The following is a 16,103-nucleotide window of genomic DNA, read 5'->3' on the forward strand; positions in this document are numbered from 1 at the left end:
CGTTTTTATTTAAGATCTCAAAATGAAGGTCTGGGGGGGGTCTGACGTGGGGTGGTGGAGCTGTGGGGTGTGTAAGGGGTGCGGGGCTGTGGCGGCCAAGGGGCAGTGCCTTGCTGCGGCGCTGGGAATGAGCTGGGGAGCTCTGAGTGCTCATCACTGGAGGGAACTAAGCCAGGTGGGGCGCTTTGATTTAAGGAAATGAGCAGCAGGCAAGGGAGGGATGGCATTTGAAGCAGTGCCGAGGTTGGGTGGCTGTCCCCCCCCACTGGTGGGGCTGCACGGGCAGCCTGGGGGCCAGTGGGTGCTGGCCGCATCCTGCTGAGCCAGCCCTGGGGAGCCTCCTCTGAGCAGAGTGGAAGTGCCCCAGGAATCCGTGTCGCTTTTCAGAGGCTGTTACAGAGAATTGTTAGCAGGCTACGGCGCAGCGCAGGAGCTGTCGCTGTCGGCTGCTTTTTGTTAATCTGATCTGAAGGGTCCCCTTGCGATCGCATCCGGAGCGCTCCCTTCCTCTCTCTGCGGAGGCAAATTGCGACGGGCAAGCGCCCGGTGCTTTGGTGGGGTTTGAGGTCCTGAGGGGCCAGTGCCCACGAGGTTTCCCCACCCGACGTCCACATTTCTACCTGGGCAGTGGTGGAATGCCCATGTGGTGGTTCCCCGTGCATGCTCTTGCACCTGCATCCTTTCATTTTGTCCCCTTTGACGATTCCTGAAAGCGCATCGGTGCGTGGCGAGTCAGGATGGAGAAAGCCATGTCCAAACTCCCAGCTAGGAATTTTCCATCAAAGCACGTTTCCCATCAAAAAGAGCCTTCATTGCAAAAAACATGTGGTTTCCTGGGACCATTTTAGTTTTTCCAGAGCAATTGCATTTCCATTGGGAAAATCTAGGGCAGGCTGATGGCAGGAGCCTGCAGCTGGGGACACCTGCAGGTGAGGAGCCCCTGCAGCTTGTGGCCTCGTGTCCCACCTAAGGAGAATTTGGGAAACCCAGGGGACTTTTCCAGGAGCCAGGAGCAAGCTGAAATTGTCCCTCTTGGTTCAGATGTAATGGCACTTCCAAGGGGGAGGGAATCTGTTCTGTGGAAATTTGGCTTTTTGGGAATTTCATACTGAGATGGGGAAGTTAGGGGAATTTTTTTTCATTAAAAGCACACACACACACACACACAGATATATATATTCGAGTTTCAGTGGATTTCCATTTTCTAGTCAGCTCTCTGTGTGATGCCGTTTCTGCAGCAGTGTATGACTTTTTTTTCCCCTCAGGAAATTTTCTAATATCAATTTAATTTTGACTCTCACAACTGCATCTATTCCACGGGGAACATATTCTATGGCCTCACCAAGAAAGTGTTTCCTCTTAGCCGCGAGTTCATTTTCCAGTTTAAAAACATCATCCAGTCATTTCTAATGAAAGATATAATCAACTTTCAGGCTTCATGGCTTAGCTGAGCCCCTAATGGAGGTGGGGGAGCCATTCCTGCAGTAGCTCAGCCCGTATTTCCCACGGCAGGCGTGCTCACACCTGGCAAAGGAGCACTGGGTGAGATTGCATCCAGAGAGACTGATGCCCATGCAGGGGCTGTGGGCCTGTGTGGGTAAAATTCAGGAGTTGCTCCTTGGGTTCCTGGTCTCGCAGCCTGCAGGATTTGCCCTCCTGCAGCCCCAAGCAGAGGGTTTGGGGCATTGCTTCATTGCAGCCCCGCTCCCGCAGCACTTGGGGTAACTGGGAACCTCGTGCCCCACTTAGCTGGGGCTGCACGACTTCTGCAGGCAGTAATTTGGCCAAGCTTTATTCTTTCTGTAGAATCAACGAGAAGGAAGAAAAACCCAGAAAGCCCCATTTGTGTCCCATCTGATTGTATTTCCATGCCCACATATCTGCTCAGCGTAAATGCTGTTGGAGTGCTAGGGGGGAACGGTCTCTCACTGCGTTAAGGCGCTGTGCAGCAGAACGGGCTCGGGTTGTTCGGAGACCTCGCTGAATTATGCCACGGACACCGCACCGCACAGCCCCTCCTGTGCCCAACTCTTCCCATCACTGCCTCTGGAGCAAGCGGGAATACAAATGCAAATAGCACCAGGTGAGGGAGATCAGGTGGCGATACCAGCAGGGGACCTGGTGCCACATCAGGTGCGTCTGCCCAGCTGGGGCTGCGCTGAGGATGTGAGCCAGGGTGGTTTTAAATGAGCTCGTGCAGCACCGGAGGTCCAGACGTGACCTGAGAGCTGGTGGGAATTAATGATCTGAATATTTACCCAGCCTCGCAGCTCCCAGCCCACCCATCGCAGCATCCGAGGGAGCGGTACGGCCAGAAAAATGTCTCGAGGACCTCAGTGAGCTCTGATTTTAGGGAGTGAGAAATACACAAAAGCTCCGAGTCCTCCTCCCCCGCAAAAAGACCTGGATGAGATAACAGGAATTTCTAATTTAAACATTTGGGTACAAATTACCTGACAATCCAGAGAGGCATCTTGAACCGGCACTCAAGTTTTTCATTCAGAAAATATCGAGATGTCTCAATCTGACAATCTCAGAACTTGCCTATAAAGCTTCTGAAGTGAAAAATTAATCTGAAGTAACCTCTCTTTCTGCTTTGCAGAAGCAGATTGGCTTTTGATGAATGCTTGTGCCTCCTCGCTAGGTCCCAGGCAGCCGAGCCCGGCTCTTCCCTTGCCGGGTCTGGCTCCGTGGAGGGTTGCCATCCCCTTGGTTGGTCTCGGCATGAGCCACAAGGGTCCGGACCTGCAGCCTGGACTCCTCTACCTGCAGTATTCCCACTCCCAGCTCCTCTCCTCTTGCTGCCCCTGTCAGGCCAGGTCTGTCCTTCCTCCTGTCAGCAGCCGGATGCCTTTTCTGCTGCCCTTTATCCCTCTGAATCTAGCTTATAGGATTAGGCACAAAATGGAGGGTTGTAGTGTATAATAGTGGGGATGTAATTACCTTACAAATGGAGTGTAATTACACCGTGGTAATGCTTTTGAATAACCTCATCACCACCCACTACTCCTTATAACTGGAATTTCTCTACATTTCGGAATTAAGGTTACCGACTTCTCCACAATTGTGTCTTTGGCTCGCTGGTCACCACGTCCGTGTGGTTTTAGCATTCAGTGGCACCACTGATATTGCACTTACACTCTAATTAATGTGCAGCCATGGAGCTGGCCTTCAAGTTATACGTGTGTGGTGGAAATTACAGGTGTGGAAACTGCAGCTGCTGTGTAATCATCCCGTAATTGCACCCGTCGTGCTGCTAGTGCATTACCCAGCTCGAGTTTGGGTGCAACTTTGCGTGGGTCCCTTGGCATCGGTGGGGGAAGACATGGAGCGATAGTGCTGCAGGAGCTTCTCATTGATGGAGGCCAAGGACCTGTCTTTTGCTCTCATCAGTGGGATTTTTCCATTTTTATCCCAAAACCGCACCTGGTGAATTCATGGTGCCGCTCAGCTAAGCCACCTCTTTTCCCATGGGTGCTTTTCCACGCGTGACATCCCTGCTGTCCCTGCCCTGGTGAGAGGGGTCCCGCTCAGCAAACCTGGGCTTGATGAGCGACCTGAGCCAGCCCCATCACACACCTCGCTCTCCCCGTGCCCCGTTACAACAAGCAAAGCTGTTTTCCTGCCTTTTGGAGCTGGTTGAGACATACAGATGACGAGCGCTGTAACATAATGCATTTTTATTATTATTAAGCTCCCAGTGACTCTTTCCCTGTCAGCATAATAGGGCTAATGAAATGTACCTACTGCTCACGGGAGCTGGGAGGACAATTTGGGCCGGTTCTCCGTGGCATTTGGAACGCTGCTGGTTATTTATTCCGGCCGCGCTCCGCTCGGCGCTGCGCTTGTGGAGCCCGTCTCCCCCCGGCGGGGGCAGGATGCGGCCCCTGATGCCGCGCCGGTGCCAGGCATCCATCCTGCCACTGCCGGCACTGCCAGCTGGCCTCGGCACCGACTCCGCTCCAGGACAGTGGGCCAGGGTCCTCCCTGGTGCACCATCATTGGCTTTAACGAGGCTCCACCAGGGAAGGATTTGGCCCGCTCCGTTTGCGAGCTGCGTGCTGATGCCAGTTGGAAGGCACGGCGGGTGCTGGAGAGGGATCTGACAGCCCCGCTTGGTGTGGGACGAGGGGTCCGAGTCTTGGCTGGCTTTGGGGCACCAGCAGGCACCGACTGGGTGGGAAGAGCAACGTGGTCCTTGTCAGGTTTCCCCCCATCTCGCAATCTGCTGGGCTTTGCCTCCCTGCCCTCTCCTCCGGCTGCCTGGAAGGATGGAGGGAGAAAAGCCACATGGCGAGGGGAAAAATGGGCAGCGGAAGGGGGAAAATGGGCAGCGGAGGGGGAGAATGGGCAGCGGAGGGGGAAAATGGGCAGCGGAGGGGGAAAATGGGCAGTGGAGGGGGAAAATGGGCAGCGGAGGGGGAAAATGGGCAGCGGAGGGGGAGAATGGGCAGCGGAGGGGGAAAATGGGCAGTGGAGGGGGAAAATGGGCAGCAGAGGGGGAAAATGGGCAGTGGAGGGGAAAAATGGGCAGCGGAGGGGGAGAATGGGCAGCGGATCCTTAAATGCCATGAGGGCTGATTCAAAGCTGAAGAGCTGCTGCGATTGGGCCCCCTGGATCCGACCCAACTTGCACACTACGTGGCTGTAATTGGCACCGGGGACGTGTGCTGAGAAGCCAAGCCTTGTTGCCCCATGGCAAAGTTACCCGCTGACATCAGGGGGCTCCCCCAAACACCTTGTCTAGTTTCGCATGGCAGGAGTATTTGGTTTGTAGCCTGGGTGCCCTCAGGACCACCCAGAGCCCCCCACCAGCACCGTGACGAATACCCGCGTACCACTGCATCCCCATGCGGGGCAATTTCGGGTTCATGTGCCCAGGGGAGGCAGCTTTCCGGGGAGGTAACACTGCTGCCGTGCTGGAAGCGGAGGAAAAGTTTGTGTGCTGGCAGACCTGGGGCAGGATTTATGGGCTGTCTGAAGCGAGGCACATCCAGGACTGCAGCCCTTGGCTTTCATCCTCCTACCCGTAGGCATCTGTGAGCCCTTCTCCTCTAAAGCTGCTCTCCCATTTTAATATTCCCTGCGGTGCTTTAGAGCTCGCTCAGGGCTATTTTTTTGGGGGTGGTATATTTATAATTCAGTCGAAATGCAACAAAATTGTGGCGTTTCACGGGCAGTGGGTGATGGAATGAGGTGGTGGGGTGCAGCTACAGAGGGACGTGTTGGGGCCACGGGGTTTCGTCCCCTGTGAAGCTGTCACCCTGCTGCTGTCGCTGGTCCCTTTGCACCCACGCTGGCACCTCGCGGGTGAGCTGAGGACAGGGGCAGGAGGAGCAGCGGGTTGGGAGAGAACAGGGATGTGCTACAGCACAAACACTCGGAAGCCGATAACTTGCGGGGAAGGCTTTGCCAGGAGGGGGGAAAAAAATAAAAAAATAAAAAAAAACCTGTAAATTCGCTTTGTTTTGATATTCCAGTACTCCTTCTCGGGTGGTGTATGTGCTAATGTGTACGATGTGGCGTTATCGGAACAAAGTATTCAGATGGCTCCTAACAGTTTGTGCTTTGCCAGCTATTTTGAAATGTTGACGAGGAAACAGAAGCGTGGTGCTGGGAGCTTGCTTCTCCCGGGGGAGGAAAAGTGCCCCCGTGTCAGCCTCCCAGCCCAGCTCTCCCCTCCGTGCCTGCGTGCCTCAGCTGAGACCGAGCCGAGGCTCTTAGGCCTCCCTTCCCACCGAAATGAGCAGCAAATCAATGCAGGCCTAATAAGAGATGATTGGAAATTGCTAATAGGAGCGTGGGAGGGCAGCCCTGCCTCCCGGAGCCAAGATGAGTATGGATTTTCTCGTGCCAGGGACTGTAAACACTTCTCCAGCTCCCCGGGGAGCCCCGGATGCTCACCCTCTCCCTGAGCCCTCGTCGTTCTGCGTCCACAGAAGGAGCCCAGTAATGGCAATTAGCTGGATTAATTAGCCAGCTCCTTTCTGAAGCTGCTTGCTGTCGGCAGGTGGCTCAGTTGGTTTGGGACGGGTGGCATGGAGGGGGCAAAGCCTGCAAGATCTGCTCTGCTCCTCGCCAGCATTCAGCCCCCATCCTACACACGCGTGACCTGGAGGGCTGGGGGTGAATTAAATGGGGGCAGAGGCAGGGAGGCTTCAACCTCTGCTCCCGATGGCTGCTCACACCTTATTTATGGACTCAGACCTCCACCGCTCCTCTGCCTTCTGCAGCTCCGTGCCAGCACCCAGCGTCCCAGCTCCCCGCAGCCCCCCGATCCCGATAACCCCGCTCCTCTGCTCCGTGCTCTGCCCTTCGTTCTGCTGGGGGGGGTGATGGACGAGATCCGAGGTGTTCGATTCATACGAGCTGTGTTCACCTTGCAGAACGGGCTGTCACAAAAATAATAAACCTCTTTGTTCTAATGCCCGGAGAGGCCGTCGGACGGGCAGAGGGACTGCTGTAGATCCTCTTCGCCGTGGTTCCAATGAAAGAGGTGCTTTGGAGAAAGACTGATTACGAGCTGCAGGACGGCTGCACAGACTGTAAATAATTCGAGCCGTGTCTGGAGGCTGCAGTGGGAGCAGGGTCCCGTCACCCTCTGCGTGGCGCCGATGCTCTGAAAGGGACAAATGCTGACCCGCGGTCCCTGAGGTCTAAGGGGATGCTGCAAGGAGTAGGGGGTTGGCAGGGAGTGGTGAAGCGACCTGTCCCTTGTCACCTAGGGGGAAAGGTGGCATGGTCCTGGGTGCTGTGGCACGCTAGCTGTCACGCCTGTGCTGGCTGCATCAGCACCGGTTGCATCCAGGAGATGCAAAACCCTACAGGGCGCTGTGTGGTATGTATAGTCCATCGCGTGGTCCACCAGGAGCTGCCTCACATCACACCATTGCCCCTCCTTGGGCCAAAGGCAGCTTTCAGGTTGCTTTTTCTTTTGGAGGAAGGTGTCTGGGTGCTCAGGACACGGAGCTGCCTCTTGCTTTGAGGCGCGATGCCCGAAGCCCATCCGGCACATCTGCGCCTGGCAGCAGCCCGCGCACGCACGCAGCACCACGGCGAAAAGTATTAACGGGGGGGGGGGGGGGGGGGAGAAGTTAACCACATTTATTTAACTGCAAAAAAAGGTTGTTTTTATATCCCTTTATTGGAATATAAAGACAGCTTTTATAACCTTTTAAAGGGACATAAAAGCAGCTCGGAGACTAGAAAGCTCACACCAATTTAAAACAGACGGAGCGGGAAGGGAGGAGGGCAAAGATCTGCAGCGTCCTGGGGTCAGGAGTGACCGGCGTGGGGATGCTGCTCAGGATGGGCTCAGGTCCAAGCCGGCTGCAGCACTGACAGGCTCTGGGCAGGTCTGGAGCCTTCGCTGCCGTTAGCAGCCCTGTCTCTGGGCTTTGCTGTACGTTCCTCCTCTCGGCAGCTGCAGAGCCGGTGCCTCAGACCTCTGCAGGGAGGGGAAGGTGTCACACGTAATGAGCTAACCCCTTTATTGCATTTTCCTCCCCAGCCCACTGTGAATAAATCCTGCTTTGCCTTTGTTCCTCCTGGTCGGTAAAGGTTTGAGTCTGGAGCAACTCCTCTGCAGGCTGCATGTAAGCTCTCCGGTGGGGTTCGAGCCCAGGCCCTATTTCTACAAGGCAGCAAGGGCTGCGGCAATGTGGGTGTATTTTGGGGTATATTTGCAGGGCTCTGGGGAGGTCAGATGGCAGCGAGGACCAGGAGGGACCCGGGCAGCCAGCGTGGGTCCTCCTGGAGGCTGGGCTTGCATGCCTGTGGCTGGCACTGCCGTCATCGCCCCGCTGCCCCGAGCTTGTGGGGTCAGTGCAGGTTGTGAGCTGCAAGGGAGCCGGGTCCTCTCCACGTGCCGGGGCAGCCGTGCCTTCGTGCCTTTGTCCCTTCCGTGTTCACGCAGCGGGCGGGCTGCTGTGACATTAAAAGCAGAGAGTGACCTTTCCACCGGCCTCCAGAGGAGGGGAGAGCTGAGCCCCCGCCTGCAGCAAGGCAGGCGTTGAATATGGATAGGTCGTGATTCTCCGTTAGCCCCGCGCCCTCTCCCAAATAATAGGCTTCCAGAGGTAATGCTGGATGGCCGCAAAGCGGATGGCAACAGCAGCAGCTGCTTCTAATTTTTCTTCGTGGGGAGGGAGGTGGTGCTGAGAGCACCCCGCATTGTCTGCACGTATTTTTCATCATTACAGGCAGAAATGCCAGAGCGGTGACAGATATTAATGCAGTTCGCTCCGGGAGAAAATCTTCTTTCCATCAGACTCAATGTGCAGCAAGAGGGCAGTGCCATTTGCAACCCTAGGGAGGATGTGTTTGAAAGGTGATGCGTTTTCTACACGGGAAGTTTTATTCCAAGACGGAGCTCGGGTTGGAGAAAGGGCACCTGGAAGCGTCACGCTTGGGGCCGCAGGACTGCTCCGTGCCTGTGCCAGGGACCCAAGCGAAAGTGAATTTGCTGGGAAGTAATTGGGATTTGGTGCGATGCAAATTGCCTTCCCAGAGCCCCCCAGGAGACGTTAGTGGCTGTACAGGGGGGGTCACTGTCCCCTGCACGGCAGTTTTGGTGGCCCGGGGTCCCAGCCCGCCCCGGCATGCAGCGATGCCGCGGTTCAGCTCCCAGCCGCGAGGTTTGCGGAGTTATTCTACACAGGGCTGCACTTCCTTGCACCCCTCAGCCTCCTTTTATTTGCTTATCCCACTAAATATTCATCAGTAACATTTAAGACAAAGGAAAGAGATAATTACAAGGGGAGAGTTTTTTTGCAGTATTAAAGGTTAACAGAATTCTTGGCATTTGTGCCTTGTCGATCTCCATGTAATTATGCTCATTTCCCAGAATTCAGAGGCGACTGTGCCTGTTAACGCTCAAAGATGGTACCCCGGGAATTAAATTTATGAGATCATTTCTCAAAATCTTCAGATTCAAACCAAGCATCTTGCTTAATGGCATGACTATTATTAATATTATTCTTGGATGCGCAGCGCCGCGAGGGTCAGAGGACCAGTGGCACAACTAAAATTGATGCACGCAGGCAGCGGCGTGCCCGGCTTTTGTTCCCGAGGAGCGAGCAATTTGGCAATCTCGGCGCCTCGTGAAACGAGACTTTGTCACTTTGGGTTGGCAGGAACCGGGTCCTGCAAAGGTGCGGGCTGTCAGGTTTGAGGCACAGCAGAAGCAGCCCCTTTTTGGCTGTGCCTAGCTGGGAGTCAGGAAGGGATGGCTTGCATCTCAGCACCCTTTCAATTTTTTTTGACGGTGCCTGATCTGGATCAAAAACCCAGCTGCAGGTAAAAGGTGAATCAGGGGCTCCAGGAGAGTTTGATTTTCAGAGATGCCCAACACCTGCAGGGGGCTGGGCTTGCAACGAGGGCTGCTGAGCACTCGATGCTTTGCCAGGAGAGTCTGGAGAGGCTCTGCTGTTAGCGTCTGCTCTTTGGAAAAGCCTTAGCCTAAATCAAGAAGTCTGCTCAGCTCCTGGCATCTGCTCACCCTGGTTTGTGCACACCGAGTGGCTTCCTGGTAGGAAAGGGCTGGTGAGAGTCGGCTTGGCTGGGGAAACGAGGAGGGGAGGTGGAAAGGGTGGGTTAAGATTTCCCCTCCTGCTCCCCCCAGGGCTTAGGTGGTACCCAGCGGGGCTGGGGGGGTGCTCGGCCCCTTGCTTCTTGTTTGTCCCTGCTGCCACCTCTCCCAGCTGCCCCTCCCAAGGGTGCCTGGGCTCTGGTCCCCCTAGCCCCGAGCTCATGGATGGGTCTGGGCCGGAGGAGAGGCTGACGGGGAGGCGAGAGGAGGAGGAGGAAGGTGGAGGTCTGCAAAGTGCCCGGCTCCTGCACAGCCTCCGCTGCTGAGGTGCTCTCGTGTTTAATGAGAAAACAGCTGTTAGCCCACACAGCGCGCCTTATCGGTGCACGGCAGGAGGCAAACCGAGAAATTCAGGGAGGAAAGCTCATGTCTTTGCGTTGGACGTGTCCACGCCGGAGCTCCCAAATATCCTCGGTGGGAACCGAGGCATGGCTTGCTTTGCTTTCCAGCCTATTAAGCTCTCTCCCCCTCTCGCTCTTCCCATGCACGCTTACTCCTGTTAAAATGCAGAGTGGATTGAGTTGTAGAGCACTGGGTTAATGTCATACGCTTATAAAACGCTATTAGATGGCTAATGGCATGATTTTATCCGATGTCAATCAGCTGTCTCTGGCACCTGATTCATTCTGATCAAATGCTGCCGTGGATGGAGCGTGAGCAGAGAGGATGCCTTCCTAAGCATTAATGCAGCCACGTAACTTCCCTACGAGAAACAGATTTATATAAAACCAATATTGATTCGTACCAAGGACGGCCGGGATCAATCCCCGTTAATGATTTCCACTGTGCCAACGTGGCTCGGTATCTCTGATAATTTTTTAAGTCTCTGTATAGATGTTAAGGCTGCACGGATGGAGGTGTCACTTCGTAAATACATATGTTGTGTTGGGTGGGCTGTCGTCAAAGGCTCGGATGCTGAGAATTACGAGAAAAGAGCAATCCTGGGGGAAAAAACGGGCCTTGGGGACTGCTTTGTGTCCCCTTCCTGAGCTGCAGTGCTGCCTGGCCCATCTGCAATGCAAACCAGAGCATCCTCAAGGTTGCTGTGGTTTATCCCGAGGCATGACGGTGATGCTACAGAGTATTTTGGCAGCTCGTGCTGAGGTCTTCCTCCTGCTCCAGCCACCTTCCTCTTCTTCAGGCAGTAGTACCTTGAGGGTTGCCTCTTGCTGCGCTGCAGGGAGGCGAATCCTTTGCTAGGTACGGTTACTATGAGGTCAGGTAAATGCCAGTGAAATATTAACAGCATCGTTAGCGAGGACGTTAAAGCAAGCTGTGCTGTTTTAAACCCAGTTACGGTGGTCACTGCTTGCTTCTGATGGTGCTGCACCACCATGAGCTGCAACAGGTTGGAGATGTCTGGGCAAAAAAAAAAAAAGCAAGGAGGAGGTTCTGGGCAAAAAAAAAAAAGCAAGGAGCAGGTGCTGGGGACAGCTTTCAGCCATCTGCAACCCAGCCTGTGCCCTCTGTGGCCCGAGTGCCTGCGGGGACACTCCTCACATTCAGACAAATGGCCCAGAAATGCCCCAGAATGGGCGATTTCTCTGCTCAGCTCGGGAATGCCTTTGGGGCGAGAAGGGCTCAAAATGGCTCCAGCCAAGTAAGGCTCTCAGTCATCGTTTCTTAATTGGGGCCAGCGTTAACAAGGGGATAAATGAGTCAGGGTGGAAGCAGAGCGGAGCCCACGGCCTTTGTGCCTTGGTGAATGGTCGCAGGCATTGAGGGCTGGGGGTTTCTCAGGAAAAGCTCCCCCGGAGCCGTGTGTCATTCACCTGACTAATGCCAAGAGAATTACAGCGCTTTTTGCAACTCTGGGCTTATTGAGGAGTAATGTGCACGATACACGGGTGGGGGTTCTGAAATGGTGTTTTCATTTTGAAGGAACGAGAGCGGCCGGAGCATAAATTATGTTTCTGATCGTATTTGGCAATTTCAGATTAAAAATAAATTTCTACTTTGGGGTTATAGATTGCCATCTATCAGCTTCGTGAAAAGGAAAAAAGGAATTAAAAGAAAAATCTGGCTGTACAAATTGCCTTGCTATGACCTACTTATTGGAAGTCGTTTTTTTTCTTTTTTCTTTTTTTTTTTCTTTGAGGAATGAAATGTTTCGGTGCTGGGAGGTGTGGGATTGTATGTATATAGGCTTGTTGGCAGGTACACAGGCATGGGTGGTGTGCGGGGATCAATCATCCTTCCCTGCAAGCAGCTACACGTAAAACAGATGCTGGAGCGGTGCTAGGCGTTTCTGAGGAGGCTGAAAAAAACGTGACAATTGTGTTATTTCAATTGATGGAGGAACGTTAGCTGCAGTTTTGCATCTGGATATTGGCCGCTGGGACCGCTCGGATCTGCAGAGGAGGCTCCTGGGTTTGGTTCTCTGGTTTTGCTCGAAATCTGGGAGTTTGGGCAGCATTTGCTGGGAGGCTCCTGGGCTGTGCCAAAAAAGCTGGCTCCTTGCAGCAAACACTGGCCCAAGAGGGGGGCTTCTTCCCCGGGGGCATTTTGGGCCTGATTTTACCAAAAATCAGCCTCGTGTGAGAGCCCCAGCTGCAGGAGCGAAGGGCAGAGAGATGTTTCTAGGAGTCGCTGCGAATTGGCCCTGCTGAGCATCCCCCTGTCCAATCTCCTAGAAAATTGGGTAAATACCTGCTGAAAACGGTTCTGCCCGGCTCTGTGCCCCCGCCGCCCTCCGAGCGTGGTCCCCAGGCGATGCTTTCCTTCCTACACCGCCCTGTTTATGGTCTCTGCCAGGAGAGGGGGGCCTTTAGCCTTGCTGGGAAGGAGGAGACGCGGCGAGAAATCGGTGCAGAGAGGCCGTGCGTGTGCTGTGCTCGTTCCGCTTGTCTCCCGCCTGTTGCTCGCGAAGGGGGAAAAAAAAAAAAAGACTTTCATCTGAGCGGGAAGAAAGCGAGGAAGCTGAAAGCAAGGGGCCGCGTTTCGTGCTCGGCTAGGTGCTGCTTTGCAAGCATCTTAGCCCGTGTATGGCAGGCTCTGCTGCTGTCTGTGGTCAAAAACCAGCGAAGGAAAAAAGGCTCTCTCATCCCCAGAGGAGGCTACAAAGCTCCCTTTCTCTTGCTACTGAACCTTCACAGCTGGACTCAGTTGCTGGCTCCTCTGCTGCTGGAGCAACTGAATTATTGAAAGGAATCTTGATTTCGTTTTCTCTTTGCCGTTTTCGTGTGTTGTGTTTATTGTCTATAGATATTTTTAAAGTCTGAAGCAATTACAGCTGTCAGAAAAGAGACGAACTGTGACAGGCTGATTTATATGTACATTGGATGTATGCAAGAGAGGGAGAATAGAGCCGAGGAGACAGCCCAAGGATTCTGCTGGGCTTTAGGGAGCGGGAGCCAGCGATGCTGGGTTTAAATTCCTTGGGATGTTCAAATAACACCCGTGATCTCCTCACACCAGGCCAAATCCAGCCCTTGCATGGGCTGGGGCTGCCTCCCTTCGTAGCAGGGGGTTAATCGGGGCTGGGATGTCCGGAAGCTGCCCCGAAGCCACTGCAGCGAGCGCGGCTCCTGCCCGCGTGCTCTCAGCGCAGTCAGGTGCCTTCCCTCCCCATTTAAGATGCGCCTGGCAATCTGGGCAGTGTTAGGAGGTTAACTGGAGCTGCCTGGTTTTGCTGACAGAGGAGATGCCCAGCCTTGCACGGGGGGATGAGCTCTGGTGTGATGAGCGATGGCTTTGTGGGGTCCTGTGCTCGGGGGCGTTCCCCAGCAGCTCACGGGGGGGTCCCCATCCTGCCGGGGTGCAGCAGCAACTGGCTGAAAGCAGCTCCTCCTGTTCCTCACCACTTTGTGCATCCCTGAAAATCGCCTGGTCTCAGGGAAACGTGATCCTGCACAAGGGGTTTCATCCGATGATGGATGACCTTGCTCTTTGCAGCTAGGCAGGTCTCGGAGAGCCCTTGCATGGGGTTTGCGGACCCAGGGGGTCTGCGGCTCACATGCGGGACCCCTCCTGCACCGAAGGCAGGCGTTCGTCCCTCCCTGCCACGGGCAGAGGCAGCTGCAGAGCTCAGCTCCCCCTGCCAAGAGCCGGGGAGCGGAGAGGGGAAGGCTCGTCCCACCAGTGCCAAATCCAAAAAGCAGAGCTTTCGGGAGAGGGAGAAGTCAAGAGGGACTCGCAAAGCGATCCCCTTCTCATATGACCTATCGGCACGCACAATAATAATAAAGCTCCATTTGATGGAGTGTTTCCTCTGCCCGGCGCAGCTCATAATGTCGAGATTAAATAGCACAGTTAGTGAATTAAGCGGTAGTTTACAGGGGATTCGGAGACTCCGGGGATTAGTAACGGGCTACGGATCCTTTCACATCTAGGTCACCCGTTTGAATCCTGCTCAGGTTGGCAGCGATTTGAAGGAAAAATAAATAAATAGATTATTGGTGCTGTGTAATGGCTGTGGTGAGGTGGGGGGGGGGGTGCAGGACTTTGGGATAAGGTCCCGCGTGGAGAAACCCTTGGGGACAGCGGATGGGGGGAGGCCTGGCAGCATTGGGGTCACTTCTAGGGGCGCAGCACCCCGCGTTCCTCCTCGGCCGTCCCAAAGGGCAGGAGCAGCCCGGGGCTGGGGTCCAGCAGCGGAGGATTTTAGCTCAAGGCAAAGCCGTGTCTCGGCTGCTGGCTCTGCACTTGCTCAGAGGCTCCAGGACTTTGTGCTCCGAGGATGGCTGCCCGGCACCTTGCACCAGCACGAACCTGCCTGGAAACGTGAGCGTGGTTAGCTGCTAGCGGGGGGAAGGAGGAATTACCAGGCATAAGCAAACGCGCTAGTTGTTAAATTACGAGCTGATAAAAAGTACTCGGGGACCGTGCTTGCAGCTGGGGAGGAATTCGCCACCTACACTCACGCTGTGTGCCTGTGAGGGGCAGGGGACAGGGAGGGCACTCGCTGCCCCCCTGATTTGGGGGGGGGGGGGGGTGTGGGGGGGGAACTTGCACCGTGCCTCAGTTTCCCCTCCTGCAGAGGGGCTTTGCAGCCTGGGGAGGGGCTGGTGTGGAGGTAGAGGAGGGCAAAGTGTCAGAGGTGGCTCGGTGCTGGCTGCCGGCCGCAGGTAAGCACGGCGGGGAAGCGAGGGGAGAGCTGGCGGTTGGGGTGGGGGGGGTCCCCGCCGTGCCGTCCCCCTCGGAGCGCGGTGCGGCGGGGGTTAAAGCGGGCGTCCTTCGCCTGCCAGGCGCGCCGCCGCCTGCGTGCGGTGCTGGGTGCGTGCGGGTGTGTGCGGGAGCCAAAGTGGCGGTCAGCGATGGAGCCGCTGCCATGACAACCCCGGGAAGTCAGCCTGCGTGCCGCGCAGGGATGCTCGCGGCCAGCCGCAGCAGCGGGGCTGGGATGCTGCCGCTCGCCCGCGCCCCGCCGGCCGCCCTGCTTCCGTGCTGAGGACAGCCCGGCATCACCCCGCAGCTCCCGGCACCATCCCGGCACCATCCCGGCACCCCCACGCCCTGTATCCTGCCGTCCTGCATCCCGTCCAAATCAGCCTGCCTTTGGGACCCGGCGGTGGGGCCGGAGGAGAGGAACTGCTGGGCACCTCGGAGCCCTTTGCCCGCTGTGCCTTTTTGCGTCCGGACCTGTTTGTTAGCTCGCTTCAGGGGTGGTGTTTTTTTCTGGCTTTTTAAAATATTTTTTGGTGGCTTTTTTGGTGTTTTTTTTTTTTGTTGTTGTTTGTTTGTTTGGACTGCCCCCGCTCGGGGAGCCGCGAACTCGGGACAAGTGTGCGTGTGTGGGGCGGGAGCGTGGCGCAGCCGGGCGGCTCCCGGCACCTCCTTGCCCAAGTGAGCCTCGGACTGCTTCCCGGGAAGAGCCGGCTCGCCCAGCGTCCAGCACCTTTGCCACTTCTCCTCCTCCTCTTCCTCCTCCCCCCGGCCCTCCCGTCCTCCTCCCTCACCCAAGGATACTGGGGACTCCCTCCGGATGCCGCTCGGCAGGCTCAGTGCTCGCAGGCTGCCTTTCCAGGGGCTCTCCTGATCTCCGTGGAGCTCCGCATCGCTCGCCTCCGCGCCTGCCCCGGTGGTTTTGCTCCCCCCCGTCCCCACACACACGCACCCCCTCCCTCCTCTCCCCCCTTTTCGCTCCTGGTGGCCTTGTCGGGTGTGTTTTTTGCCTGGTGGAAAAGTCCCTGCTGCCCAGGATGGGGGTCGGTGGGTGCTTAGCCCTGCCCTGGAGGTGCCTAGTCGTCCTCTGTCTCAGGCTGCTCTTCCTTGTGCCCGCAGGAGTGCCCGTGCGCAGCGGAGATGCCACCTTCCCCAAAGCTATGGACAACGTGACTGTGCGGCAAGGGGAGAGTGCCACGCTCAGGTAGGAGCCGCTGCCTTGGGGGGGGTCCGGGGGGGGTCGTGGAGCGCGGGGCGCGGCCGGTGCCTTCGGGGACGTGCCTCAGTTTCCCCGCGGGGGACGCATCCTGTCGGCTGGCGGTGCAGGATGGGCAGTGAGCCGGAATGGAAATTTGGGTGCTGGGTTTGAGGCGGGGGGGGGGGACGACGCCTGGTGTTGGCTCAGCACCCT

At 56.1% G+C, this 16,103-nt stretch overlaps 1 protein-coding gene across 2 annotated transcripts in view; it reads left to right on the forward strand.

The window, feature by feature from the left end:
* Positions 1 to 16,103, forward strand: part of NTM (neurotrimin) — a 326,258-nt gene that overhangs the window by 176,419 nt on the left and 133,736 nt on the right. Inside the window, exon 2 of one of the 2 annotated variants that reach the window (XM_035555717.1) lies at positions 15,812 to 15,896. In XM_035555717.1, the coding sequence (XP_035411610.1) occupies positions 15,812 to 15,896 (85 nt within the window). Of the gene's footprint in view, positions 1 to 15,729; positions 15,897 to 16,103 lie in introns of those variants that run through there. The other variant, XM_035555716.1, reaches the window with a different exon arrangement.

Source organism: Cygnus atratus, chromosome 22 (genome assembly GCF_013377495.2).
Source record: "Cygnus atratus isolate AKBS03 ecotype Queensland, Australia chromosome 22, CAtr_DNAZoo_HiC_assembly, whole genome shotgun sequence".
Taxonomy (NCBI): domain Eukaryota; kingdom Metazoa; phylum Chordata; class Aves; order Anseriformes; family Anatidae; genus Cygnus; species Cygnus atratus.